The sequence below is a fragment of the Dermacentor silvarum genome, chromosome 5, assembly GCF_013339745.2.
Source record: "Dermacentor silvarum isolate Dsil-2018 chromosome 5, BIME_Dsil_1.4, whole genome shotgun sequence".
NCBI lineage: Eukaryota > Metazoa > Arthropoda > Arachnida > Ixodida > Ixodidae > Dermacentor > Dermacentor silvarum.
This window is the reverse complement of record NC_051158.1, coordinates 16436651-16464396: the sequence shown is the minus strand read 5'-3', so window position 1 is coordinate 16464396 and position 27746 is coordinate 16436651. Positions and strand designations below refer to the sequence as shown.

Sequence of the window (27746 nt, the reverse complement as noted above, 5' to 3'; positions counted from 1 at the left end):
TTCATTGCTGATTTAATTGCCATTTTGGTTCTTGAGACTATGCTTAATGTTTCCATTGTATTCCCCGCCAATCTCATTTGTAATGTACTAATACGTACCTGGAGTGCTTTAGAAACAAACAATTAAAATAAGTAAACAGCACTTCGGGGCCACGACACATGGGACGTTTGCACAAGTCCTGTTTCCACCCCGTGCCTATGTAACCGAAGGAAGGCCCGTATATTTAAAACGGGGAACTCTCCCTATAGTTATGCCTATACTGCGCGCTATATACACATAAAAGAACTTTATGCGCACAAGACGAGCGCAAAGAGGCGAAGACACACGGTCGCAGACTTACAACAGTGTTGTAAGTCTGCGCTCGTATGTCTTAGTCTCTCCTCTGTCCTCGTCTTGTGAGCATCAAGTTCTTTCATGTCTTACCAGCATGCCCAAACAGTCACCTTAGTGAGCTATATACACATCTGCCGCAGCAAAGTCTTATCGCTGCAGATACCAAAGTGAGAGAGAAGGCGTTAGTATATTACGCCACCCTTTCCGTCGCCTTGTGAACCTTGTTTACTACAGACCATGAACCCACTACTTCGCGAATGATGACCTCAAAAGGTGCCTACCTGTAGGGCTTGCTAGGTCGGGAGATAAGGAAACGGCGTTTGTAACGTCGCCATTCCGGGAGCCTCAGCGCAAACTGCATGCGACAGGCCACAAAAGACAATCATAACTCCTTTCGGGACAAGTGTCGGCTCGTGTGTTGTGGAATTCACCTTGACGTCAGCATACCAAGCCATGTTTGAAGCCTTGCTCCTAACTGCCATTGTTACGCTTGCTACATGGTTCGTAATGTAAGTACGAATTTCTCAAAGTGTGAATGAGGGAGTAAACTTGGTGGAAGGCCTGATTTTACTAAGGAGAACGTACTACGACCCAAAAAGCTTACGGACCACGGGATATCAGAAAACGCTAAATATCCGAGCAGCATTTGAAAGTAGCCAGTAAAACCGTACATCTAAATCTTGTGCACATATACCCGTAGAGAGCGGAAATGGGAATACAAGGCTGCGTTTTGAGACTGTTGAGATATTCAGCTTTTTGTCAGATCGCTTGGTCCGTAAACTTTTTTGGTCGATAGTACTTAACATTTAACACTACATGTATCCCCGCGTGGCACTCAAAACAAAACTGTAATGAGGTTTTTGAAAAAAAAAAAAAAAGAACAGCGACATGACCACTTTGCACCTATCTGAGAAATATCTCTGCGCTTAGCGCAGCTTTACACTAAGTAAAAGTCTTTAGAATATTGGAATTTTATACTGCCTTTAAATTACTGGAGTTTACTTTAGGCATCAATCCTTCTAGAGCTACGGCCTTGTTTTTAAAATTTTTTATCTTTCTTTTTTTGCTCTATAGCTGTTTGCATCTTTAAAGGATTAATTTCCTGAGAAATAGAATGAATCACTATAGGGATGGGCGCAGCATACGTTGTTATGCGCTTTTCAGACAACGCAAGAGACGGCTGTCATTTTTTAAGGACCTCGGAATCCCGGGACCTCCTCCAAGCTTTCTTTCAGGAAACCTCTCTGAAATTATACAGAAGGTAAGGCTTGACTCACAAAGTTATTATGAAAAAGAAGTTCCAGCTCATTTTTTAGAATGACAGAAACAAACAATGTTTGAACAATTGTGTGACAATGTTCTTCAGCATAAATACATGCGCAGTAAATACCTCAATGCTTTGTATTTACTGTGCGAAAGTTCAGGAAAGGTTCATGACTAGAATCATTCATGGAAGATAACAGGCTTGGTAACAGTGTCAATACAGATATGTCACCTAACAATTTTTAACTAGTAATATTATAATACGATATATAAGAAAAAGGTGACAGTCGCTATAGCATACCCTAAAGTGGATGAAGCCGAAAGCCTGCTCACTCACGACACATTTATTGAGTTACTTCACAATCTCACTCCAATGCATTCTTACTTCCTAATACGTGTTTTCTCCCACCAAATGTTCTGAGTTCGACTCCCACCAAAACTCGCGGGTTCGTGTATCTTAATTAAGGTAGAGTTAATAAGGCACTTGAACCTACGACCTTTGTTGGTGGCACTATTTGGCACGGTGGCTCCATGAATCATACGAACACGTTGTTACTCCCTATTGTTTTCTCCCATCAAAGAGGGACTCCCACCAAAGGTCGACGGTTCGAGCGGCTTAATTACCTCTATCTTTATTACTGTGTCTTAATTAACTTTGTCTTAAGGAACACCAATGGTCATGGTTCGAGTGCGTTGGTTAATTCTATCTTAATTAGGGTAGAGTTAATGCCCTCGAAACCACGACCTTTGTTGGTGGCACCACGGTGGCACCAACACATGGTGGCACCATGTGGCATGGTGGCACCATAGTCCCTTAATAGCTTCTTCAAGTATTGAGGGACTATGGTGGCACCATGCATGTTGGTGCCATAACGCTAGACAACGCATTTTTCGACCCATGAGCCATCGAAGGCGTTAACCTTAGAAAATGAAATAATAATCGATGCGTCCTTTAAAAAGTTTAGGCTGACTGGCTGGCTGGCCAATAAAGAATAATATGTGGCTTGATTTAAATATCTAGAACGCTTACGAACAGCCCGGACTATCTATCTATATTCCCCAGATTCCCCAGAGGAATATAGATAGTCTACCTGGATTTTCTTGGACCTAACTTGAGATATAGAAACGCGGGAAATATAGCAATAGACACTAACTTCGCGCGGCTCTGGTGGCCTGCCGCGCCCACTCGGGCCGCCAGGCTCTGGGGAGAGGGTAGGGAGGGGGGAGGGCAGCTATATCTTCAATACCACCTGCGGCGGGAGCAGAGTGCGCCGTGCGCTGTGTTTCCGCGGCTTCGCGTTGATGCGAGACGCAGCACAAAGGTCAATTCGCTCGCTGCCGCCGCGCTTCCTCACTCCAGCGTTTTGACAGCGAGTTTCCGCGGTCAGCGAGTGGGATCTGTTGATATCTTCTTGTGTGCGCGAGACACCATGTTTGTTAATTTAGTTCTTATGTCTATGTTTACAAGCTTATGGGGCCGATAGAACTACTATCCTTACTTCGCATAGCTGTCCACTAATTTGCTAACGCAATCGATGCTTCGCCTTTTGCGCAAAACTGCGACATTTTTGACAACACGGTTAACGCGGGCTTAAATAAATTGCTTTTCTCATTATCATCAGTGCGAATAGCAAAATAATGTCCTACATGCAAGCCAGCCAAGCAGCCTCGCAGAGATGGTCGGTGTTTCTTTTACATCTGCGATACGAAAAGCCGTCGGATCGTTAATCGCGATCACGCCAGCGATCGCGCTGGGCGCTGCTTTACGCAACATGCGCACATTCGACATAATTTTCTTCTATTAACTTCTTCTGCATATAAAAAACAAGCTGTAGCCGATTTGTATGCCGCAGTGGGCGGCGATGAAAGCGATTGCCTCCGCCGGGTGATATGACCAGCAAAATACTAGCTGGCCTATACAGCGACACCGGCTGTGTCGGCCCGCGCATTCTGCGCTGTTAACCGCGGCCGTCCAATAACTCCGGCCATCGTACAACGATATCCGAGGAATTCTTCGTTCGCCCGGCGTTCGATCCGAGGCAGCATTTTGTCAGAGCATTTTAGAAATTGCTTGGATTATTATTTGGATTGCAAGTCGGATGCAGGAACATACCGTGTGTTTGCTGCTCCTATAAGGGGAAAGCATCCTCGAATTCACGCATTCAGTCGCGCTTGCGGGAATGACCAACTCTGTATACGCTTTATATAGCGCGCGAAAATTCATTAACACGTTTAAGCACGTTTATGACATTCCGACTGCAATTAAAGCACCTAAGACCTGCTGCCTGCGTATGCGAACGTGTGCTATAGGCTATCAGCACTGCTAATGCTACTTGCTTTGAGGTGCATCTGCTCGCTCGACTTACATTCAGGGTTAATCCTAATCCACATTTCTCACAGTTCAGTAAGAGATTGTAATGACACGCTATGGACGATCCCAAGCATCCTTGTTGGATAATGCTTGCCACACAAAATAATCCAGAAGCTTAACTGTTATGAAACCTCTTGGCGCATTATCGATGTGCTGGTATCGGAATCCAACTTTCACCTTTTACCAAGGTGGCCAATTAAATTGCGGTAGTTTTCATCAACAGCAAACATAAGAAAACTTGAGCTTATGCGTCTTTCGGCGCAAAGTAGCTCGTCGGCACACTGCGTTTGCTTCGCTGTGAAACCATAGAGTAAGATACCGCACACGCACCCGCGAATCCCGTTTGGCTACACAGGTAGGCGCAGCGGCTCGGCGGCGGAGTGTCCACCTTGCGAAAGTCAGTCCCGATGACAGCGCCACCGCATCTTCATGACTTTGTGAGGTCTATACGCTCTGGGTGGCATTTCCTACATATCTCTCACCACTTTCAGTACTGTCCAAAATTACAAAAACTACGTTTTCTTAGCGATGAGTAAGACTTTTACAGGGGCCGTCATAATCAATGTCAGACACTTCGATCGTTATTTGTGCCTTCGATTTTTTTAATATTTCTTCACATCGTTGCCTCAAGCCTTTCTTCAATCTTTTTTTTCTGCATTTTGACCGTGTTTCAGGAGGGATTGTTCAATTTTCGAAAATGGTACACCCTAGACCACATTGTCCCGCAATCTCGTCAGTGCGCGAGACTGGATACACTCCTTGCAAGGTCACCAAAATTATAAAAATTCACCGCAATTTTGTCTACTTGGCTCCCAAGCGTTGACACAACTAAGGACTTTCTCGGAGTGGTCATACTGCCTCTGTGGCTACTTCTGACCTTAAGAAAAATTGTAAGGAAGAAAAGCGAATGCCAGGCACGGAGGAGCATCAGAAGGCTGGCCTTGAAGCTGAATGGGTTTAGCGACAATACAAAGAGCCGTGCAAAGGGACCCCGTGTTCCCTTCAACTTCCCGAGACGACATGGTCTTACGGAGGTGCAGCCAAAGGGAAGATGGCAGAAATGCCGCCTGCTGTTGGCATGGCCCGCGTAAGCGAACACTTGGCAATTTTCGTCACCAATGAGAAATGTCTTTAGAGGCCGACCACTACCTTAAAAAAAAGCTCGTGTGCTTGCTCTGACGCCAGAGCTTGGTAATCCAACCGGTTTGACAATTTTTCGCAACTTCCCCCCGGTGTCTGTTATGGCTTGAGCTGGGGCAACCACCATGGGCCGTATTCCTCTTGTTGTGGCAAAAGCCTCAAAAATCGACACTGACATATCTTAAAGACATTTCAGAGCCTCATTCGCGGGCCCTTGTTCAAATCACACTTCATAGAGTAGTCTTTAGACTTTGCAGCCGGACGGCGGCCCAGCACAACAATCAAAAAGCAAATCCACAACACAACAATGATGCCGCGCTCTCGCACCCGGCTTCATTTCAGCCGAAGAGTGACTGGCAAATTTCCCTCTCTCAAATTCAATAGACTCGTGTGTTTAGGCTGTAAGAGAAGACATGCACCTATCAGCGCACATCCATAATGGCCCTGAAAGTATCGCTGGAGCGATCATAAAGAAGCATCCCCCTCGGGGTACCTTGCGGGTGTCGAAAACACCCGTGTGCTTAGATTTAGGTGCACGTTAAAGAACCCCAGGTGGTCCAAATTATTCCGGAGTCCCGCACTACGGCGTGCCTCATAATCAGATCGTGGCATTGGCACGTAAAACCACATAATGCAATGAATTGCATTTAAGGATTGCAGCGTGACCCGAATGTTTCAAGGCCGTGACCATGACCAAGCGCATAAATATTGAGTAAAAATTCCCTATAAAATATTTTCTGAGATCTTTGTTATCAAGAATAATATTAGGCATAAACCTTGTGACGTTATTTATGGCGGACCCTGCACTAAATTATTCAGACTTGCACGTAATGAATTACATCTAATTATGTACTTGTTTTTCATTAGGTTTTCTGGTATCTTTTTTTATTTAACGATTATATTGTTGTTTTGGTAACGCTCACTCCAGTTCAATTACTTTTTCAGTAACCAATTACGTGTTAACAGTTACATATTTGACTAAATATAACAGGCGACGAAATTCTGCAGGAACTATGCAGTGTCCAAATGGATGAAAACAATTACATGGGTCTCCTCCTTCCCACTATCAGGGTACTAGAGCAAAGCCTCGACCGCCTGATGATGACAAGGTTGCAGGATTTGCACACCTCGTTTGAAAGTGCGACCTCTGTGCTTTTCTCTTATAATTAACTGATCTCTTTCTCTTTTTTTCCGTCTGTCTCCCGGGGGCGCTTTTATGCGGCCTTCATAGGCGGCAAGAACTGCTACTCAATTCGTCCTCGCTTAGAGCATTGTCGCTCTTCTTATATAAGCAAGTATCCCACCTGACTTTCTGCCGTCCTCGACTGCGCTTCCCTTCTCTTGGTATCCATTCTGTAACCCTAATGGTCCACCGATTATCCATCCTACGCATTACATGGCCTGCCCAGCTCCATTTCTTCCGCTTAATGTCAACTAGAATATCGTCTACCCCCGTTTGTTCTCTGATCCACACCGCTCTCTTCCTGTCTCTTAACGTTACTCCTAAGATTTTTCGTTCCATTGCTCTTTGTGCGGTCCTTAACTTGTTCTCGAGCTTCTTTGTTAACCTCCAAGTTTCTGCCCCGTATGTTAGCACCGGTAGAATGCAATGATTGTACACTTTTCTTTTCAACGACAGTGGTAAGCTCCCAGTCAGGATTTGGCAATGCCTGCCGTATGCACTCCAACCCAATTTTATTCTTCTGTAAATTTCTTTCTCATGATCAGGGTCCCCTGTGAGTAATTGACCTAGATAAACATATTCCTTTACAGACTCTAGAGGCTGACTGGCGATCCTGAATTCTTGTTCCCGTTATTGGCCCTTAAGAGCATCTGTTCTGTTTGGTTGACATACGTACACACATTCTTGGGATTATAACACACGTACAGTATTTTAGGGTAGGTTAATACGCAGCTATATGTTAAATTGCATTACACATTTACTAAGGTTTCCAAAGAATGTGAACGTTTGCTGGCGTTTGTTACATTCACTCGTTTGAGTCTAAATGACTAGCGAGTAAAGGTCACTGAGACGACGTCCACCAGATATTCGCTGACAGATTTAAACGACCATTTTACAGCTCGATAGCGATGGCTACGTGGGACATTGATGTAAGAAAATCATTTTTGGGCAATTTTTCAGTTTTTCACTGGCCCTACCGGCATCACCATCCCCTAGCCCCAGCACCAAAAAAGTGCCTCGACTCATACAAGACCCACACACGAGCATCGCGACATTGAGTAACCACAATGTTGTCAGCAAAGCGTTTGTACTGTTACAACATAACCCTTTTCTCCAGTGCGCACACTGAGTAGGCATTCAGTGTCGGTGCCTGATGTATTCACAAGTAAACATGGGAAGAGTAGCGAAGAAATTCCGAAAAGCAATTCTTGTAGTCAATATAAACAACGTGTGAAGGGCTGCAGGTGACTAAAAGAGCCAAGCCAGTTTTTTCTACTTACTGTACTTGTGCAATGTTTATAAAATGAGGAGGAAATAAACTTTAAAGAACCGGTTACTTTTTAATAACTGGTCCACTACTTTCGTGGGGCTGCAATTGGTAACCTAAAGCAATTACATTTCTGAATTAAGTAATTGTAATTGTAATCAGTAACTTTTTCCGTAATGTGTACAAGTGTGGTGCTAATATTACCAAAATAAAATTGCGTATATATTTACAATTTTTTCTATGTTTCTGGAAGCCATCTTTCACGGTTAAGCTTAGTGTTCTCTCTATAGCCAGCAAATATTCACTGCAGTTCGAGTGTAAGCCACTGTTATTTGTCCTGTTTAAGAAGTCTACGAAAAATACGATGTGGCATATCCCTCATCTCACTTCACGCGGAAAATCCTCACACAACGCCATTTGCAGAGTGGTTCATTTTTGTCAGGCCACGAAATAAACGAGCCCTGTAATGCACCAGTTTGTTATCGTTGGTCTTTTTTTAGGGAACTCTGGTCAAATACAAGGAATGGTTGGACAAATACGGAGACATAGTAGGGTACGTTTTTTTTTTCTTCTTTTCTGAAATGCAATTGAAGTGTTGTAAACTAAAGCGATGTGACCTAGACAGTAACGCTGCAGAAAAGCTGGGTATCTGGACGATACTTTTATCTGGTTCAGTGATGGTAGACTTATTTTTCTTCTTAGCCTTCTTACGCTTACCATAATGGGCGACGTCCGAAAAAAATACCCGTATAGCCTGCGGTACATAATCAATGCACTGGTCCTTCATACCAAGTTCAGGGACGCTATAACGTAAAATGATTCCAAAGTGTTTTGATTCCAAGCTCCTGGTGTCAAATTTACGTAACCACCGACGCAAGCATCAGGCGGTTACCCGCAGCGTTGTCTGAACAACCCAATCAAACCCTCTCCTCGTTTATAGGAGGTCACCTTTGTTCGCTTTCAAAACCAATAACATTGTCTACACTGAGCAGTTTTTCTTATCTAATTGGCTGACAAGAGGCGAGGAGCACGCTCTAGTGGAGAGGGTTTCGATGGGGCCTGAGCCAGCACAGTGAAAATAGAAAGCCGCATGAAGAGGGTGGTGCTGGCTTCTCCGATTGGTCCGCTTCGCCTTACTTAGCTTGCGGTGGCTGGTCGAAAATCGCGGCGGCGTGCAGCGGAAGGATAAGAATGCCGCTAAAACGGATCCTCAGCAAGGAAGAGTAGGCAGAGCGATGTCGTATGCATGCCGAAAGGGCTCGATAACGTTTTACTGCCACGCAAAAAGGTTTATCATGCGCAACTAAATACATGCTCACCGGCAGATGCGAGTAGCGAGGGCCTGAGTGATCAGCGGGCAGCCATCTTCTATTCCTTTCGGAACGGGGCAGTCTGTGGCTATTCAGAAAAAATTTCAGTTTTGTTCGGTATATTAATACATTTTTTTCGCGTACACGTCACTTTAACGTGGTAAATTCTCGTGGTTTTGCGAGGTCGCGTGACAGACAGGCGAAGTGGGTGTAGCCAGAAAACGTTGGACCAATAGCAGAGGGCTAGTGGTGAAAAGGCGTCCAATCAGGAATGATTATTTTTCTTTTGCGCAGTTTAATCATGCATAATCAGTGTGTACACGTTATATCAGATGGGGAGCTATCGCGGTTTTCGTGACTTCGCGTGACAGACAGGCGAAGTTGGGAGTGGCCCGAAAATGTTTTGACCAATCGTGGAGGCTGATTGCAGAAATTGGAATCAAAACAGTTTGGAATCATTTTACGTTATAGCGCCCCAGGCATTCTTTGTACACGAATTGGTCTGGTAACACATGTGAACTATCGGTTACACGTCGCCTAAACTTTTCTGAGTCCACTTCTACAAGGCCTGTCATGCGAAAGTGTCTAGCTTAACATAAAAAATAAAATATGCCCTTGCCAGTTTCCAGAGCCCTATTACCTATCCATAAAAGCACAGTTTAAGCCTGATACCTTATACAGCAAGTCTTCTTCACTTAACTTTGCTTTGTGGCATAATTTCTTTACAGTTTCTACAATGGTGGCCATTCGTTTCTTATTGTGAAAGATCCTGAGCTAATTAAGAAGATCCAGATAAAGGATTTCAACAATTTTACAAGCCGAGGAGTGAGTATAAATGCTTAACCATCGTGCTGCAATCTTTTATTATTCCGGCTGCTTTTAGAAGGCCAGTCAAATAGGCCCCGTTAAGAATTCGGGTCTCAGTAGTACACTGAATGTTTTAAAAGGCCGTCACAAAAAGCGCTCCACTACAAAATTAAGAACATTATGCAGATTCCACGCACTATGGGAATCGCTAAGACAAAACTTTATTTAGTCCCACCTTTACGGTAAACTTGTTATTTATTGTTTACTTCCTCAAGTAAGCTATTATTCAATTGGCTCAAAGCGCTAGCTATCCCGACCGCATATGACATCGATGAAAGTCATTCATCAATGGCTTTCAGACACTTTCATCTTTTTCTAAGCGTTAACGAAGATTTTCATTCTTTCAAAAAATGCTAGCTTCAACATTACAAAGAGAGGGGTAAGTGTGAGAAACAATTACAAGCCATAAATAGTCCACGCGAAGAAGTCGTTTCCTTTTTCTTCGCTCAACCAAGTGCCACCATAGATTAAATTAAAAGGTTGTCAGCCGACAGTTCTAAAAAGCAAGCTTCTCTCTCAATCACTGTATGCAGATTCTACCGAGTAATTATTTGCTTTAAATGTATCTCGAAATAGGCTGCAGCCTTACAAAATTTTAATCTGAAAAGAAACTATTTTTTTTATTGTATGCATTTTGTGTTTGGGGTGTGCTACGTTCGTGTACACGAGTTGTTTCCGCGACCTGTTACCTCATTACATCGGCAGGCTCACGGCCATAAAAGGCAAAATTATCTCAGTAATTCACAGTGCCGCGAGAGAAATGTTGACACAAGAACATTTACAGATTTCGTCAGGCTTTGCGAGGAGCCACCCGATCAACAAACAAAGCTTGGTCAACGCCGAGGGCGACCGCTGGAAGAAAATGCGCAGCCTAATCACGCCAGCCTTTACGACGAGGAACATGAAAAAGGTAGGCCGCGATTTTCAGTCTGGGGTTTTACATGCCAAAACCAGTTCTGATTATGAGGCACGCCGTAGTGGAGGGCTGCGGCATAATTTTGACCACCTGAGGTTCTTTAAAGTACACTACAACGCAAGCGCACGGGCATTTTTGCATTTCGCCTCCATCGAAATGCGGCCGCCGCAGCCGAGATTCGATCCCGCGACCTCGTGCTCAGCAGCGCAACGCCTGAGCTAACTGAGCCACCGCGGCGGGTAAGGTAGGCAGCGATGTTGTCAGCTGGGTGCTAAATCACACTTCTGTAGTTGCACTCGGGTAAGCGGGCACATGAAACTGAATTTAAAGAGAGGATCACTAGTGGTAAAATTACAGCAGGCTCACTCTGAGGACAAGGCTTTGTTAAGAAGACCTGTCTTCGTTTTTATCAGCCGCTGCACTGACAAAGACAAGCTTTCTTATGGAATATAGCACTATACTATATATGTTGTTACCAAGCCCTGCCAGAGACCAAGTTGAGGACAGTACAGAAGATGACGACGCTCGCTGATGGCGCGCGGAATATCGTCCACTTTTGTATGCCTTGTATGCCAGTGGACGCATTGTAAACACCTTGTAAATATATTTTAAACCTCTCTTATCCCCCGTAACATTTTGTTGGAGGTGCGGGGTATCCAAGACGCACGAGGATTTACGCAGAGGGCGTTCCTTGGCTGCATTCATAATGCCAGCTCAAGGCGAGAATGCTCTGTGCACGTCGCCACCCGCGTCCACCGTCATCGTGGCACAACCGCGCGACCCTGGAACCTTTTCCGGCACGACCAACACCGACTTTGAAGACTGGCTTCAACTATACGAACGGGTGAGCACGTGCAATCACTGGGACCAGACCGTCATGCTCGCTAAACTAATATTTTATCTTGTGGGAACGGCACGCGTCTGATTTGAGGCCCACGAAGAGAAATTCACCTGCTGGGACCTTTGCAAGTAAAAACTCACTGATTTGTTTGGCAAGCCTGTTGGCCGCCGGCGTGCTGCGCACAAAGACCTGCGGTGCCGAGCTCAGACGTGCACTGAGTCCTATGTGACATATATCCAGGACGTGCTTACGCTTTGTCGCAAGATTGACGAGAAGATGCTGGATTTGGAAAAGGTCGCGCACATCCTCAAAGGCATCACGGAAGACGCGTTTACTCTGATGGTATTTAAGAACTCTTCGACTGCGCAATACGTCATTGCTGAATACAGCCGTCACGTTGCTCGACCGCTTTTCTCGGCTTCCTAATACGTCTGCAACATCTACCTGCGAGGACCTCCGTCTCCCGCCTGTGCCTAGAGTGACCACCCGTCCCGCGACTCGCGGGACTTTCCCGAGATGACAAAATACTAAAATCTTCAGAGAGATACGAAAATTAAAAAAAATATGTCCCGCGTTTCACACATTATTATTATTGTTTGGCAGCGCCTTGAGTTTAGCTGCATCTGGTCACCCTGTTTGAGGATGTGTTAGCAGCAAGCACTCCAAGCTTCCGAAAAAGTCAGCTAGCCGCACGGTTCACGGCGGAGGCGAATGCTTCCGGAGCATGCTGCGCGCGCTGTCCTGCCTCCCCCCCCCCCCGATGGGGGCCCCCGGTTGAACACTCAGTGATTTAAAAAATAGTTTTGTTTGCACAGATATGTATTTGAACTTCAACTTGTATCAGTTACTCTATTTCCCTGTTTCAGAGATGACAAAAAATTGCAAGAGAAAATTTCTCGCCAAAAGTTAAAAAGTAACTTATTGTAGTTAATTTCTCATCGTGCTCTGTCTTTGCCCAAGGTCAGCGTGTCCCACATTTCGCAAGTATGAAGGTGGTCACCCTACCTGTGCCGCTTGCTTCCGACAGTATTGTGCGCATCGTCCGCCGGGAGATTGAAGCTTGCTCTCCAGTTCCTACTCAGGTTCGTGCCCCAGATGATTCCCACGCAACAATATCCCTCATCCAGACCGTTGTAAGGCAAGAATTGGCCAACGTCGGACTCCAGTCACTTTGCCCAGTCAACAGACCCCACTACCGCTCAACCGTCGTACCCGATCTACCACAAAGTTCGTACGCTCGTCCTCGTTATCGAAACCTGGAAGAATGGCGCACTTCTGATGACAGGCCTATCTGCTTCTGCTGTGGACGCGTTGGACCTAGTTTCCCGCCATTGTCGCAGCTCTTCGAACTAGCAGCCTTGGACGAGCTTTCGAAATACCCGGCGCCCGCCTGGTTGCCTCCACCCGCCGACGCAGATCGAAGAAGACACCGCGTGACCTATATTGCCGTTTCACCCGATCCATCTGTCGCCGACGGCGATTACATCGTGTCGCCCAAAGCCACCATCCTCCTGTCGCAGAACGTCGCATTTCCACACACAGTCATCCGCATAAAAGACAATGCCACCTGTCTTCCTTTAGTGAGTTTTGGCCTCTCTCCTCAAGTGCTACCTCAGGGCATATCTCTTGCAATCTTGGCCCCGGCTTCTGACTACCATATTTCTGCCTTAACTGATGATACTGCGTCGCCTACCTTTGCTGGTTCGGGCCCTACAACCGGAGTATTAAAACTTCTCACGATAATGATCGCTTCTGACCTTGGTCCACCATGGTCCACTTCGTTGCCTTCTCGCCTCCTACCGGGACATTCTCGATCTCACTTACCGGCTGCTGGCTCAAACGTCCGTTGTGAAACATCGGATACACACCGGCAACGCCAGTCCAATTCACTGAAGGCCCTACCGCGTCTCCCCTACTGAGCGCCAAGTCCTACAGAAGGAAGTCAACAAGATGCTTGCCCGAGATATAATTGAGCCTTCTTATAGCCCTTGGGCTTCTCCCGTCGTGCTCATCAGAAAGAAGGATGACAGCTGGTGCTTCTGTGTCGACTACCGCCATCTCAACAAAGTAACAAACAAATACGTGTATCCGCTGCCGCGGATAGATGACGCCCTCGCTTGTTTACATGGTGCAAATATTTTTCTTCGATAGACCTTGGCTCCGGCTACTGGCAGATTGCAGTTGACGACATGAACCCTTGAAAAGACCGCTTTTATGGCACCTGATGGCTTATATCAGTTTAGAGTAATGCCGTACGTTCTACCAAAGACATGTTTTCTATGTATGTTTCTGCCGACCATCATGACTGGGACGCCACTCTGCCCTTCGTAACATTTGCCTGTGATTCCTCCCGACATGACTCGGTGGGTTTTTCTCCGCTTTATCTCTTGTACGGAAGAAATCCCACGCTGCAATTTGACAGGCTCCACCCCGCCATTCTTGACATGTCGTCAGAATTCGACCATGATGTCATCTTCACAGCTGTAGACGCACGCCAGATTGGACGCCTGCGTCTTACCGCTTCACAGAAAAAACAACGACGCTTCTATGATGCCCGCCCCCGCGATGTCTACTTCAACCCTGGGGATATGATCAACTCCCAACAAGTTGGCTCAATTATGCCCTCGTATCACACGCGATGGGCCGCGGGGCTGCCAGAAGCAGCACACCAACCCTGTCAGAAGCTGTATTGAAGGGGTGGTCTATGAGATACCTCTAGACTGCGGTAGGTCCTACATTGGACAAACGGGACGTTGCATTAATGACAGACTGAGGGAGCATGTTAATAGTATTGGTAAGTGTGACAATGCGCATCTTCCTACGCACTGTAAGGCCTGTCATTGTGAGCCACGCTTTAAGCAAGTGTCGATTCTGGGCAAAAGTGGCGACAAAACTTCGAGGGAGTTGTTGGAAGCTTACTTTATTAAAAAGAAAGGGTGTGATTGTGTTAGTGACACATCCATCACATTGTATTCTGCAGAAATGTACTTTCTTGAAAAAAATGTTATCATGACCGTGTAGTTCCATGTCATACCTTGGCTCTCTGCGCACGCGCGGAAGTTAACTTTCTTTCTGTATGCTCTGACGCTGTCATTAAACAGTTGGTAGTTTGGCGCTTCACTGTCTCTTCTCTTCTGTCCCCTTTTCACAAAATGCATTTCGCGCCAGACAAGTTCACCTAGGAGATATGATCCTTCTTTGGACATCGTCAGGGTGAGTTGGCCTTTGTGAAAAGTAGATTTTGCCTTACTATCGCCCATACCGTGTCTTGCGCCAAGTGACCGACGTCATATATGAAATCACGCCTCTCGATTGCACCATGTCTTGACCTTCCACCGATGTCGTCCACGTCACCCGCATCAAGCGATAGAACATGGACAATCTAGCAAGCACCGGGACGGCACCTTCGCCGCCGGGGATTATGTTACGGAGCACTGACAGTGACCAAGCTGAGGACAGTACAGAAGACGACAACGCTCGCTTATGGGGCGCGGACCATCGCCCGTTTTTGTATGCGTTTTATGCCAGTGGACGCGTTGTAAATACCTTGTAACTATATTTTAAAGCGCTTTATATATACTGCGACGGTCTGCTCCGGACTACCATCAGTGGGAATTCGCTCCTCGAAGAGACAGGACGTGTGCCCAGTTAGCTCCTGCACAACACTTCGAAATGTGGCGTTACCATAAATCCGGGACCTTAGAGAGGTGTCACGTAATGCTCATGCATTTGTCTCACATTTACCGCTAAATCACCACCTAAATATTACTAGTGATCACTTCGTCTCCATCTCTACAAACTTGTACTTGGTTTCCAATTAAACGCAAGACCGACAAAAGAAAGGGCTAAAACAGACTTGCTTATTCTTGCTCTTTGTTATTTTGTTTTATAAATAGTTTCCCGCGTGGCATAAAGGGCGCAGATTGTCAGCAGTATTGAGCTGTTTTTGTTTCTCCCGCCGCGTTTCACCCGCTACAGGTCGGAAGTAAGCTAGGAGTTTGTATGGCATCGGCGGTTAAAGCTGACGGTGTGTTCTGGCACCGCCGCCTCGTTAAAAATTGAATTATGTGGTTTTACGTGCCAAAACCACGATCTGATTATGAGGCACGCCGTCGTGTGGGACTCCGGAAATTTACACCACCTGGGGCTGTTTAACGTGCACCTCGTTGGCAGCCCCGCGAAGCCGTTGCAGGACCAGGAGGCTGGAGACTAATCAGCACGTAGAATAGCCAAGAAACGAGCCCCTAGTACTTCCGACAGATGATGTGAGAACTAGTTTGTATAGCTTCAGCGCCTTTCATGTATCAGTTGCTCGAATTAGCATGCATCTGCGAAGGCTCTATTTATGCTACTGCATCAGAGGAGCCACAACCAACAGCCCCGTTCTGCTCTCAGATGGTGAGCCTAATGGACGACGCCAGCAACGAGCTCCTCGATGTGATCGAGGCACTGCGGTCGAAGCACAAAGCCATCGAGTTTCGTGAGCTCTTCCAGAGGCTAACGGCCGACGTTATCATTCGATCAGCGTTTGGCCTAAAATCCAATCTGCAGCAGAAAGGCCGAACCAACAGCAGTACTGAGTCACTGTTTCAGGAGAGCTTGAATACCATTCAGCAATTTCGTCGTGCATGGATAAACTTCTTTACGGGTAAGTTCTCACATAGTGTATAGGAACCTTTGTGGACACACCAGAACGCACATTTGTACGCAATTTCAGTTGATCGGAAGTTAATGTGCGATTCCAATGATCGTTGCCTCTGATGTTGCCATGAGGCTTTGTCAACTAACAAGCATTAAAGTTTACGACTCTATAAAGCCTTGAGACTTTTGCTGTACATGTACAGCCCCACTGACATTTGGCAAATATCTGGCAAATAACGGGCAAATATCTACAAGGATTGCACAGCAACCTTGGTTCACCACAAGAAAAGTAGAAAGTTACCTATCAAGAAAGGGGTCAGGCAAGGAGACACAATCTCTCCCATGCTATTCACTGCATGTTTAGAAGAAGAATTCAAGCTCTTAGAGAGGGAAGGCTTAGGAGTGAGGATCAGCGGCGAATATCTCAGCAACCTTCAGTTTTCAGATGACATTGTCCTATTCACCAACAATGGGGACGAATTACAATAAATGATTGAGGACCTTAACCAAGAAAGTGTAAGAGTGGGGTTGAAGATTAATATGCAGAAGACAAAGTTAATGTTCCTGGCAAGGGAACAAGAATTCAGGATCGCCAGTCAGCCTCTAGAGTGTGTAAAGGTGTACATTTATCTAGGTAAATTAATCACAGGGGACCCTGATCATGAGAAGGAAATTTACAGAATAATAAAATTGGGCTGGAGTTCATACTGCAGGCATCGCCAAATCCTGACTGGGAGCTTAGCACTGTCCTTGAAAAAAAAAGTGTACAATTATTGCACTCTACCGGTGCTAACATATGGGGCAGAAACTTGAAGGTTAACAAAGAAGCTCCAGAACAAGTTAAGGACCACACAAAGAGCGATGGAACGAAAAAATGTCACAGTTTCGCCCTAAGGGCGAAGCGATGAATGCGATAGCAACACAGCAATGTCATACGAAGTAAGGTGAGCGGCTTTGGTAGCAATATGAATTGTAGTAAACATGAGCTGATTAAGTAAGCAGGTGTGCTGCGGCGTAAGTAGACCGACATGAAGAGACCTCGATGACCACGAGAAGGCGCGTGTGAAACGGTGGTGTTGATGAGAAGCGCTTCCCGTGGGCAGCGCGTGCGAAGGGACACACCTGTAGCGCTGCACTGCCGACCCGGGCAGCATTGCATGTGTAGCGTGCGTTGGAAAATGTGGCCCGACTATTACTAACTGATTGAAGAAGCGTGGTGTGAGCGCGCACAAACAAACATGAATAGATCACACTGAATGACTGCAGACAACGACCGTCAAAACGCTGGCAGCGAGCGGATATATACGCCGCAGGAGCGGGCGAAGGTATGTACGTGCGGTCTATCGCTTCAACGGAAACTGAGCGGCGAATGCGCATAAAGGTCAGAGCCGTGTGGAGATAAGAGACGGTGCGGTCGAACGAACGACGAGCGCGGTTGTTGGCAGCGTAGAAGTGCGCCCCCCCCCCCCCCCCCCCCCCCGCTTCTTCCGGCGCTGGCTTCCCGCTTCCTTGCTTGCGCGTGGGAGAGATAAGAGACTGTGCGGACGAGCGACGAGCGCGGTTGTTGGCAGAGAAGTGCCGGCGCTGGCTTTCCGCTTCCTTGCTTGCGCGTGGGAGATTGAGTGCGTTCGCTCTCCGTGATAGCGCGCGTCCCCGCACGCTGCCTCTGGGGCATACGGCGCGCGGCGAAGATTTTATCTATACGGAACCTCACGGCGACGGCGACGGCGACGCCGACGGCAGAAATCTGGTTGAAGTGTCCATATAATTGCTATCGCAATAAAATGTTTGGCCTAGACAGGAAAAGAGCGGTATGGATCAGAGAACAAACGGGGCTAGCCGATATTCTAGTTGACATTAAGAGAAAGAAATGGAGCTGGGCAGGTCATGTAATGCGTAGGATGGATGACCGATGGACCATTAGAGTTACAGAATAGATACCAAGAGAAGGGAAAGGGAAGCGCAGTCGAGGACGGCAGAAAACTAGGTGGGGTGATGAAGTTAGGAAATTTGCAGGCGCAAGTTGGAATCAGCTAGCCTTCGTCCTGCAATGGACGTAAATGTAAGCTGATGATGATGATGACAATGATGATGTCTTAATTTGAAGATAATTGGGCTGTTCTCGACGACAGTTGCTCCAGTAGGTTCCTTAGGAAGGTGAGCAAATAGGATGGAAATAAATGACAATGTCACAGAGGTTTCCAAAGCAGCTTCACTTTTATTCGTCTAGAATAATGCAACCAATATAAGTGACCAAACAATTTCAATGCATGAAAAGTACTATGGCCAGCACACTGTCGTAACATTGGTCGTAATGTATAGCAATATATGCGCAACCTTTTCACAGAATCATTCGCAATTCCGTGCGACACCATCTATTCATATCCAACAGTTATCAGACATTTCCCCACATTATCATTTAGAAAACATTCGACTTAGTAATTTTGCTGCCCGTCGGACACTCGGAGCTTGTGTTACGGAGAGTGAACGAACATAGCGCGACGTTTGTTCGTGGAACGTTCCGCATTTGTCGTCACGACGAGACACAGCGCGTCGGATGCCGCAGCGTGAACTTGCACGATAACAAAAAACATGCACTCAAACCTTTCGCCAACGAATGCCGTGTGCTAGGTCAAGCAAAATTTGAAGTGAAGCACACGCGACACTTTGAACAAACACGCAAGGAAATAAAAAAACTCTGATGAGTGAGCAGCGCCATTCCGCCCGACTTAATAGCTGGCTTGCACAGCCTTGCCAAGCCTTGCGCCAGAATGACTGGTTGATAGGGATCACCAAGAACGTACTAAATTGCGAAATAGAAGAAAAAATAACATTTTTTCTTTAAGTAAAGCAAAATGTCTGAAACGGAATATTTACTCGCAGGACAGTATGCTGATAAAAAAATTTGGAACATTTTCTTTTTCACATAGGTTTTCTAGTTTCAGTGTTTGTCCCTCCCCCTCTCCCCCATCATCTAGTCGCGCATCATTCGTGCGCCACTAACTGATATCTCTGGCGATAGGGTTTGGCCCACCTTTCCTTCCAAGCTTCGTGACATATTTAGGTGCACCTTGGTTTCACCGCCACATTATCTGCCACATCGGATTAGCCTATGATGCCTGGGAGTGCATTTTAAACGCACCGCAGCAGTGTTTGCATGCCACCTAATGTTTCGCTTGCAATGGTGTTAAATAACAATGCTGCTACGTTAACCGCCACAGAAAGACAGCGACGTCGACGGGTAAATGTCATGAAGCTGACCGCGTTAGACCAGCGAGAGACCCGCCAGCGGGAAGCGCACCACATTTGCGCGTACAAAGCGCGCACTACGAACTATTCCTATTGCATTTTTGGCGCTGAGACACTTCGGAGCGGGACGTGAATGCTCCTACCTTCGGCGAAGCCACTCGGCAGCAGGAGGCCGCGCGCCAAGCGAAGCCGCAAGAAAGCAGCCGACTCGGAAATAGTGTGTGCCGGACCACGAGTTTGTGAAGCGATTTGCGACTACGCGTTCGGCTTTGCTTCTACGGTTTTCGAACGCCTGTGGTTTCTGGCAGATTAGCGCACTGCTAGAGTGCGTGAAATGCCGTGTCTCTGGGAATGTCTCGGGGTCGCGAGTCGTTCGACAAATTTCGCTTGTGTGCCAATTGTCGCGAATCCTTGTGCCTTAGAAGGGTGCCCGTGATGTCTGCTTGCAAGGGCTTCACATACCCCTAGTACCCTACCGATATCTCCCGCTTCTCGATTGCATCTCTTAACGTCCAACGAGGCTTCAACAACATCTAGTGAACACACGTTTCATTTTTGCGTTGTGACCGATTCTTATGAAAGAGAAATAACCAATTTTTTTTTTGCTCGATCTCGGGTGTTTCAGCGAACACTTTCAAAATTTATTTAAATAGTCTGTGGCAGATAGCGCAATTCTAATCCATGAGTTGGTCTACTCGAGGAGGCGGACATTACTTGCACGAGAAATTTAGATGCACCATCGCCTAATTAACAAAAAGTCACTAATGAAGTTTCTAGCTTATTACCTTATGACACATATTGCAATTTGCAAATTCTAGCAGGGAGGCTCACAAGGCAGATCCACTTGGAACGAATTCTTAGAATTGCACCAGTTTCGAGATACTTTGCGGAGAAATGCATTGGCGTTCCAGTTATGTGTGTGCTTCAACGCATAAAACGCCGTTTTGTTATGAAAGTAAGTGGAACAACAATGCATCTTTACGGCAAGTTTGACGGCGCATATCTTGTGAATGGTGTTATCCACAGAATTCTTTTCCAGAGGATGTACCTTGCCATCGCACCCGCTAGAATATGTAAATTGCAATATGTGCCATAAAGTAAGTAGTTAAAAACTTAATTAGTGAATTTTTGTTGTGTAGTCGATTATATATTTTAATTTTTTGCGCAAATAATGTCCGCCTCTTCCAGTACACCAGCTCACGGATTAGAATTGTGCTATGTACCACAGGCAATGCGTAAACATTTTGAATATGTTTGCTGAAACACCCTGTCCAGCGTATTTGTGTGTACTGTTCGTGCGTGTAAAGCGTTTTCATGACAAAATATTATTAATTTTTTGCTGAATTCATGAGTTAATATTTCTCTACTACTGGATTCTGCAATGCGAAATGACCCCGGGGCAGGTTTTCGAGAAAAATTCGACCCTCAGAGGGTTAAATACAATATTTCCATTCTCGTATCAAAATTCCATCGCACCGTGCTAGCGCAAAATACAGGCACATACCGTTACAAACTCAGTTCAATGCAACTTCAAGTTCATCCAAATGAAGATAAGTTAGATTTGGAGGTCTTTGAGCGCATTGGAAGTCGACCTAATTCTTTTCATTGATCACGATCTCGGGACATATATAGCTCAGCAGCCTTCGAAGAGATGCCAACTACCAGTTTCTATGGGACTGTACAAAGATTGTAAAATTATTTTACTTTAAATTCAACCAAAATACGTTGTCGTTTTCTTCCAGCGTGCTTTCCGGAGCTTACCTGGTTGTGGAGAATAATCATATCATACAGTTCCGGCCATACCAAGACTGCTGCAGACCAGGCTTTTGACGAAGTTGCTCCTATCGTAAAGTTCCGTCGTGGAAACCGTGAGGTAGGCCTTCTCAATAGTGCCGTCATCACTATAGTATTTGGTGGCTGACCCTTCACCGGAAGTACTATGCTTGACGATCTACTCTCGGACCTGATCAATAAGCAATATGCCATGGAATATCCTCTCTACTAGCTTTAAGCAACGTTTTGTTCAGGAATCGAACAATCAATTTGTCGGTAAAACGACACTGAGGACAATCGAATTACACTTATTATTCAGCCTTTACGGAGTACTGTGATGTCGCCTTGTCACTGCCAGGCGCCAGAGGCACGCAGGTTTAGTAGGCTGGCTTTGGCGTTGACGCTAGCTAGAAACGTTCAGTGAAGCCTGGTGCGTCATTCTCCAACCACGCTGCTAAAACCGAACTCTGCTCTTAAGCCCTAACTGCGTGGCAGAGTCATATTCTAGCATGATTGAGCCGCAACCAGCGATTGTGTGGGGAATATGTGGGCCACCTCCAAAACACTTCACCACATCAATGTGCCGGTCACAAAAGATAATTAAACAGGGTTTCACGCGCGATGCAGATTGAACTTCATCTCTCACTGTCAATTTTCTTAGATAATTTCTCCATGAATCACCCCACTTTAATCATTTCAGAAAGATAGAAGCGATCTTCTGCAGCTGATGCTCAATGCCGAAGTTGAGGATGGAGCTCCCGTCAACGTACATTCACTCACGGCATCCGACGATGCTGATGGTGCATGCCAAGGTAAAGTTGGTAGCCGCCTGCTTCGGATAACATATCACCTTTTTTCTTGAGAGAAGGTAAGGCACCTAGTCTCTGCTTTGTCTTTCAGAGGACCAGCCTGTCAAAGCTAATGACAGCGGGAAGAAACACGTTCTGACAAATACGGAAATTATGGCGAATGGCTTCACTTTCTTCATAGCAGGGTGAGAATAAGCTACAAGTCATGAGTCCTTGTTAGGTTCTCGCTTAAAATATTCCTTTTTGAACATTGCAAATAGAGCCGGAATACAGTTTTCAATTTAGCTTGCATGTAAAGTGCGTAGTTTGACGCAACATTCCGATAAAACTTCTCGGATAATTCGACACGCTTAGCAGTTGTGGCAGCATGTTTGATGTCATGCCCGAAGAGTACAACCTGTTAGCCTCTGGCAATTTACACACACCGCTGAGTTTGGGCACCAAAATCGGCAGCTGATTAGTCTGTTAAAAATGTACATGATAAATATTAGTAACGAAGGAAATGGGGAGAAAGCTTGATCCCGAGTACTTGCACTGTATGAAATCTAGGAAAAAAGTGCCATTTAATTTCGAAAAGTATAATTATTGCCACATGTTGCCACAATAAACGTTTCAGTATCCCTGTTGTTTGCCTCAGAAGCTTTTCTTTCGAAGAACCCGTATGGTTTTCCTTTGTAACAATTGCTATGATTGGGTGGATGTCTAATTTTCCATGTATTGCTAACATATTATGTACTGTCTCATCAGCACATCGCTGTTCTGTAGAATTGCGCAGAGTAGAATTCACTTCAAGCACTTCAACTTGTCTGCACTGAAGGTTTATAAAATAAAGACATTTAAAGTTTTTTGATTACCAATGACTCTCATTTATCATGTTTATCTGTGAAGATTTCTTGGCCCACGAGCGGCGATGATAAGACGCGTGAGGTTTGAAATTCGCTCTCAATACCTCTATCTTGCTAACTAGAATCATTCCAGCGTTTATGCACTGAGTATCTTACAGGTTCGAGACGACGGGCACAGCTCTGGCTTTTACATCCTATCTCCTTGCGAAACACCAAGATATTCAAGACCACCTTAGAGAAGAAGTCCTTGCCGTCCTGAAGAGAGATGTATGCCTTTGTGAAAATTCTAGGTGGCCCTTTTTGTTCATCATGTATATACAACACCACAAAACTGTCTGGTGTTTCAGGGAGCGTTTTCGTACGACAACGTTTTGAACATCAATACATGGACCAAGTTATATCGGAATCACTTCGATTTTTTTCGCCAGTAGTAGGGTGAGTGATGTTTTCTAGATGGTAACACCGTTCTTTAAATAAATTTCGCAATTATTTAAGATAAATCTCTAAGCATTCATAATTATTTTATATCCCCGTAAAACTGCGAAGATTTCCGAAAACGAGAGTATCCCGTACTTGACAACTTGTTGGTTCATAATCCACGAAGTAACAAACTATCGATCCAGCCACTCATCTCACAGCGCACTGTGGTACTAATGCGACTGATTAAACTTGTTGACACTTGCAATCTCATGAACTCGAATGTTTCACACAAGTTTGCTATCTCTCCACGGCAGCTTCACGACAAGAAGATGCGCGAGGGACTACGTCCACAATGGTATCACTATACCTGCTGGAACCAGCATCGTTATTCCCAACCATCACATGAGTCATGACCCAGCCTTCTGGAAGACACCTGACAATTTCGATCCAGAAAGGTTACTTTTTGTACCATATTATTCACCTGGGCCCATATTCGCAAAGCGTTCTGCGCTAGAGCTGTTCGTAAGAGCAGGCGGCAGGGAAGCGTGATGTTTGATATATTACTACGATCCAATCTATAGGGACACTCCAGGCGAATATGCGCCATCGCGGTCACCCTGATGTCCTGTATAATATCCAAGTACGATAAGATCGTGGCGCACCCTGCGGCGTCGTATGCTTAAGGTACGAGCAAAAGCATGTGAGGGCGAGCCATGAATTGCCGTGGATGGAGGCGTCCCGGCTGCCCGCTCGCCCGGTGTTGTGCGCAAAAACCGGGAGCGGGAGGGGGGGGGGGGGGGGGGGGGGGGGCGGGCGTTCTAACTTCTACATTCTAGCCCGGTCGTCGCTGCGCCTTGCGCGGCTGCGCGCAGCGGCGTGCGGCGGTCTTTTACAATCACCATATATGTAGAGCAAACGCGCCTTCTTCCGATGCGCGAGAGGCCGTGGGGGAGGGGGGGAAGGGGGAGGGAAGGGAGGCGACGTTTAGCTGCGGCACCAAGTGCCTATTTATATCAGAGGCTCCGGCAACAGTCACCAACGCCGCACGCATTTTGAGCGAACGCGGGCAAAATGCCGACGGCGTCGACAACAGTTCGGCGCGTTGCCGGTGCTGCTGCATGTCCAAGTTTATACAGCTGATAAAGCTAATATCATTACTCCGTATATCTCTCTACAAATTTGCTATCGCAATTGATGCTTCACCTTTCAGGTGAAACTGCGACAACTTTTTTTATTGCGATAGCAATTATATGGACACTCAAAAGCAGATTTCTGCCGTCGGCGTCGCCGTCGCCGTCGGCGTCGCCGTCGCCGTCGCCGTCGCCGTCGCCGTGAGGTTCCGTATGACGTCAATGGAGATGAAATCGTGGCCGCGCGCCGCCGAACGCTGTATGTGCGAGTGAAAGGGCGCGAGGGACGCGCTCTTTCACGGGGAGTGAACGCACGGCGGAGAACAAACGCGCGTTCTGCGCCGTGCTTCCTTAAGGGCTGCAGAAGTAGGCGTCTCTTTCCTCCTTTACAATCACCATATATGTAGAGCAAACGCGCCTTCTTCCGATGCGCGAGAGACCGTGGGGAAGGGGGGGAAGGGGGAGGGAAGGGAGGGGGGGGGGAGGGGGGGGGTGAGCGGGCGTTCTAACTTCTAAATTCTAGCCCGATCGTCACTGCGCGTTGCGCGGCTGCGCGCAGCGGCGTGCGGCGTTTTTTTTTTTTCGTTTTTTTTTTTTTGAGGTAATCGGCGGCGTGTAAAAAGCCTGCACGAGCCGGCATGACTTGTGGTTTCGTATGCGCTGTGTTATCACGCGTCTAGCGTTCTAGGTTGCGTAATCTACAGTTTCGGAGACGCGTTGAAGCTAGAGGCAGCACGAAGCGTTCGCTCGCCGCTGCTGCTGCTTTTCACCACGCGAGCGTGCAGACAGCGAGCGTCCACAGTTATCGAATGAGATCTCTTATTTGACTGTGCATGTGTGGCACCATGCTTATTAGTTTAGTTAGTAAGCGATTGCGCACTGCAAGTTATGCGGCTGATAAAACTGCTAGCTTTGCTTTGTATAGTTGTCCAATAATCCGAAGGCGGCCAATGTTTCCGAAGGCGGCCAGCAAACAGCATTTAAAACTGAAATGAAATTTACACATCACACGGTTTTTCTCTATTTATACTTTTAGGAAAAATATCCTTTCGAAACTGTAAACGCGAAAACTGTTTAGAAGGATGTTTCTAGGGCTGGAAATGTATGAGGCAGACGAGTAAGGATATCTTGAATTTCAAAATTGCACCTATCGAGAAATGACTACACATTTCTGTGTTATGGTATCATAAAAAACTCAGCTTTCAAGTGATGCCGTTTCTACAGAAGAAGGCATAACATTGCGAGCAGCTGTCCCTATACTCTAATATAGGGCGTCCAGATGATATTTATAAAAAAATGATCTAACCTTATATTTTTTAAAAGGATAGTTTTCGTAAAGTGACACTCTAATTTGCTTAATGGGACATACAAACCTTTTTTGTTCTATTTGCGGTGGGTAATCAAATTTAATAACTTTCTAATCACTAGAAGACAAAGCTTCCTATCAATTTTTTCCCTTAAATTGTCATGTCGGTACAAAAGCTCACCTTTCAGTGCCACATCCCTCCTTAACAGCTCTACAATAGTAGGTCGAACTCGCCAATAATATGCCCGGTATCAGGATCGGCTGGCAACTTCTCTTATAAACAGTTCCAGTGCAAGAACATCTTTGTGAACACTGGCCCTGATGTATTTCTCAAAGTTTGTGTGCTCTTGATCTGTGATGCACTTACTCGGGGCGAGTTACAGAACCTCAGCGCAGTTCTCACGGTTATTCAATTCTACAAGCTTTCATCGCTTCGCATGCTTCTCGAGCGGAATAAAGTGCGCACAAATAAACGTAAACTGCATCTGTACTCCGGCATTAGACTTCGACCTTTTCAGTTCGAATAATAAACATCGAGAGCTATATTCACTGAAATCATCAACCACTGAATGGTAGAAACTATTTTATCGCTAATGATTTGGATGAGATTGTCGACGTCGCTTCACGCAACTCACGAAATGCCACAGCAGAAAATTCTAGAAAGTGGGATGCACTTATAGTTCTCGGAATGAAATTGAATGACTTGCCATTTAAATGACACCATTGAACCTTGGCTGCTTCAAGCCGTTCAATCAATCGCGTCTGCTTGGAAGGATGTCGTGAGAACAAATATATGATGATCAAGTCACTAACTAACACGACGTCTGTTGTGAATGGCACCGTGATTGTGTGGTTTTCGTGTTTCACTTGTACGCCTTGCCTCAAATTCTTTGTAGGTTCAGCCCTGAAAACAAACACCAGGTTGATCCCGTTGTGTACCAGCCTTTTGGTCGAGGACCTCGGAACTGCGTCGGGATGCGCTTCGCTCAGCTCGAGATGAAACTAACCTTGGCCAAGCTAATGGCGAAATACAAGCTTTCTCTGGACGACCGTCACATCAAGGTGTGCGCTTCCTCTGCAAATATGCGACGTAATTTGCCATAGAAAGTAAAACTTGCGTTTGCTTCCACAGGGAAGAAGAGAGATATATTCATTTAGAATTGAAAATGGTTAGGTCTGAATGCTGTCTCTATGACTAGGGTATATAACTCATCGATATAGTTGATGCAGCTATATCTACTTCAACTCCGGCGTATGAATCCCAACATAAAAAAAAAAAAAACATGCTCCGGATAAACCTCACCATGCGTGCTAGCTCTGGGAAAGTTGTTTTTGTTACTGAAAATTTTACCAATGCATATCATGAGATAGCCAGTTTCTGAGTTGAAGTTCGATGGAATTTCTGATAGAGGCAATACAATGAAATTTCTCTATTACATGTAATTTCCCATAGAAAGCAGAACTTCATTTTGTTTCCTACAACAACACTTGAAATATATCAACTCAGAAGTGACGCTTGTTGGGTCTAAATGTTGCACCCATGTTTAGGATGTGTTTTGTCTATGCTTAGTGGTGGTAACAGAACCCCAGGTGGTCTAAAATATTCAGGAGTCCCTTACTACGGCGTGCGCGTCATATTCATACAGTAGTTTTGACACCATATAACCAAAGTATTTCATTCATTGAACTTTTTCAGCCGACCACTGTTGATATCTTCATCTCCAGTTTTTTGGAAAACTTTGTATTGCTTGAAGTTAATATGCCAGAACTTACAAAAGCTTTAACATGACCGTAGAAGCAGCAATGCCCAATTAGTTCCTTTGTGACTACTGCAGGTACAGCTCAATTTTGTTCAGTAATGCACCCGCTTTTTTATCGCAGGAGAAAGAGTTGAAGCTTGAATCTACCTTCATCTTGGCGTACCCTCCGGATGGCGTTTGGCTCAAGGTCGAAAGAGTTTGAATTTAGATCCTCCATTTTTGATGGAGTCACAGCAGAGTTCGACAGAAAATAATTTAGAAAAGTCGTGTGTTCTCTCAACACATTGCCCAATTTATCAGAAAATAAACTGGCCACTTTACA

At 45.8% G+C, this 27746-nt stretch overlaps 1 protein-coding gene across 1 annotated transcript; it reads left to right on the top strand.

Annotated features, from left to right (window-relative positions):
• The first annotated feature begins 653 nt into the window (after positions 1 to 653).
• Positions 654 to 27746, top strand: LOC119452953 (cytochrome P450 3A16-like). Its single transcript, XM_037714915.2, is given in 15 exon segments — positions 654 to 842; positions 1498 to 1594; positions 8058 to 8110; positions 9596 to 9692; positions 10519 to 10644; positions 15887 to 16139; positions 21124 to 21254; positions 21855 to 21966; positions 22055 to 22148; positions 22967 to 23075; positions 23156 to 23186; positions 23189 to 23243; positions 23543 to 23683; positions 26561 to 26726; positions 27546 to 27746. Coding segments are annotated over 15 exon segments (1602 nt in total). The 5' UTR covers positions 654 to 786; the 3' UTR covers positions 27627 to 27746.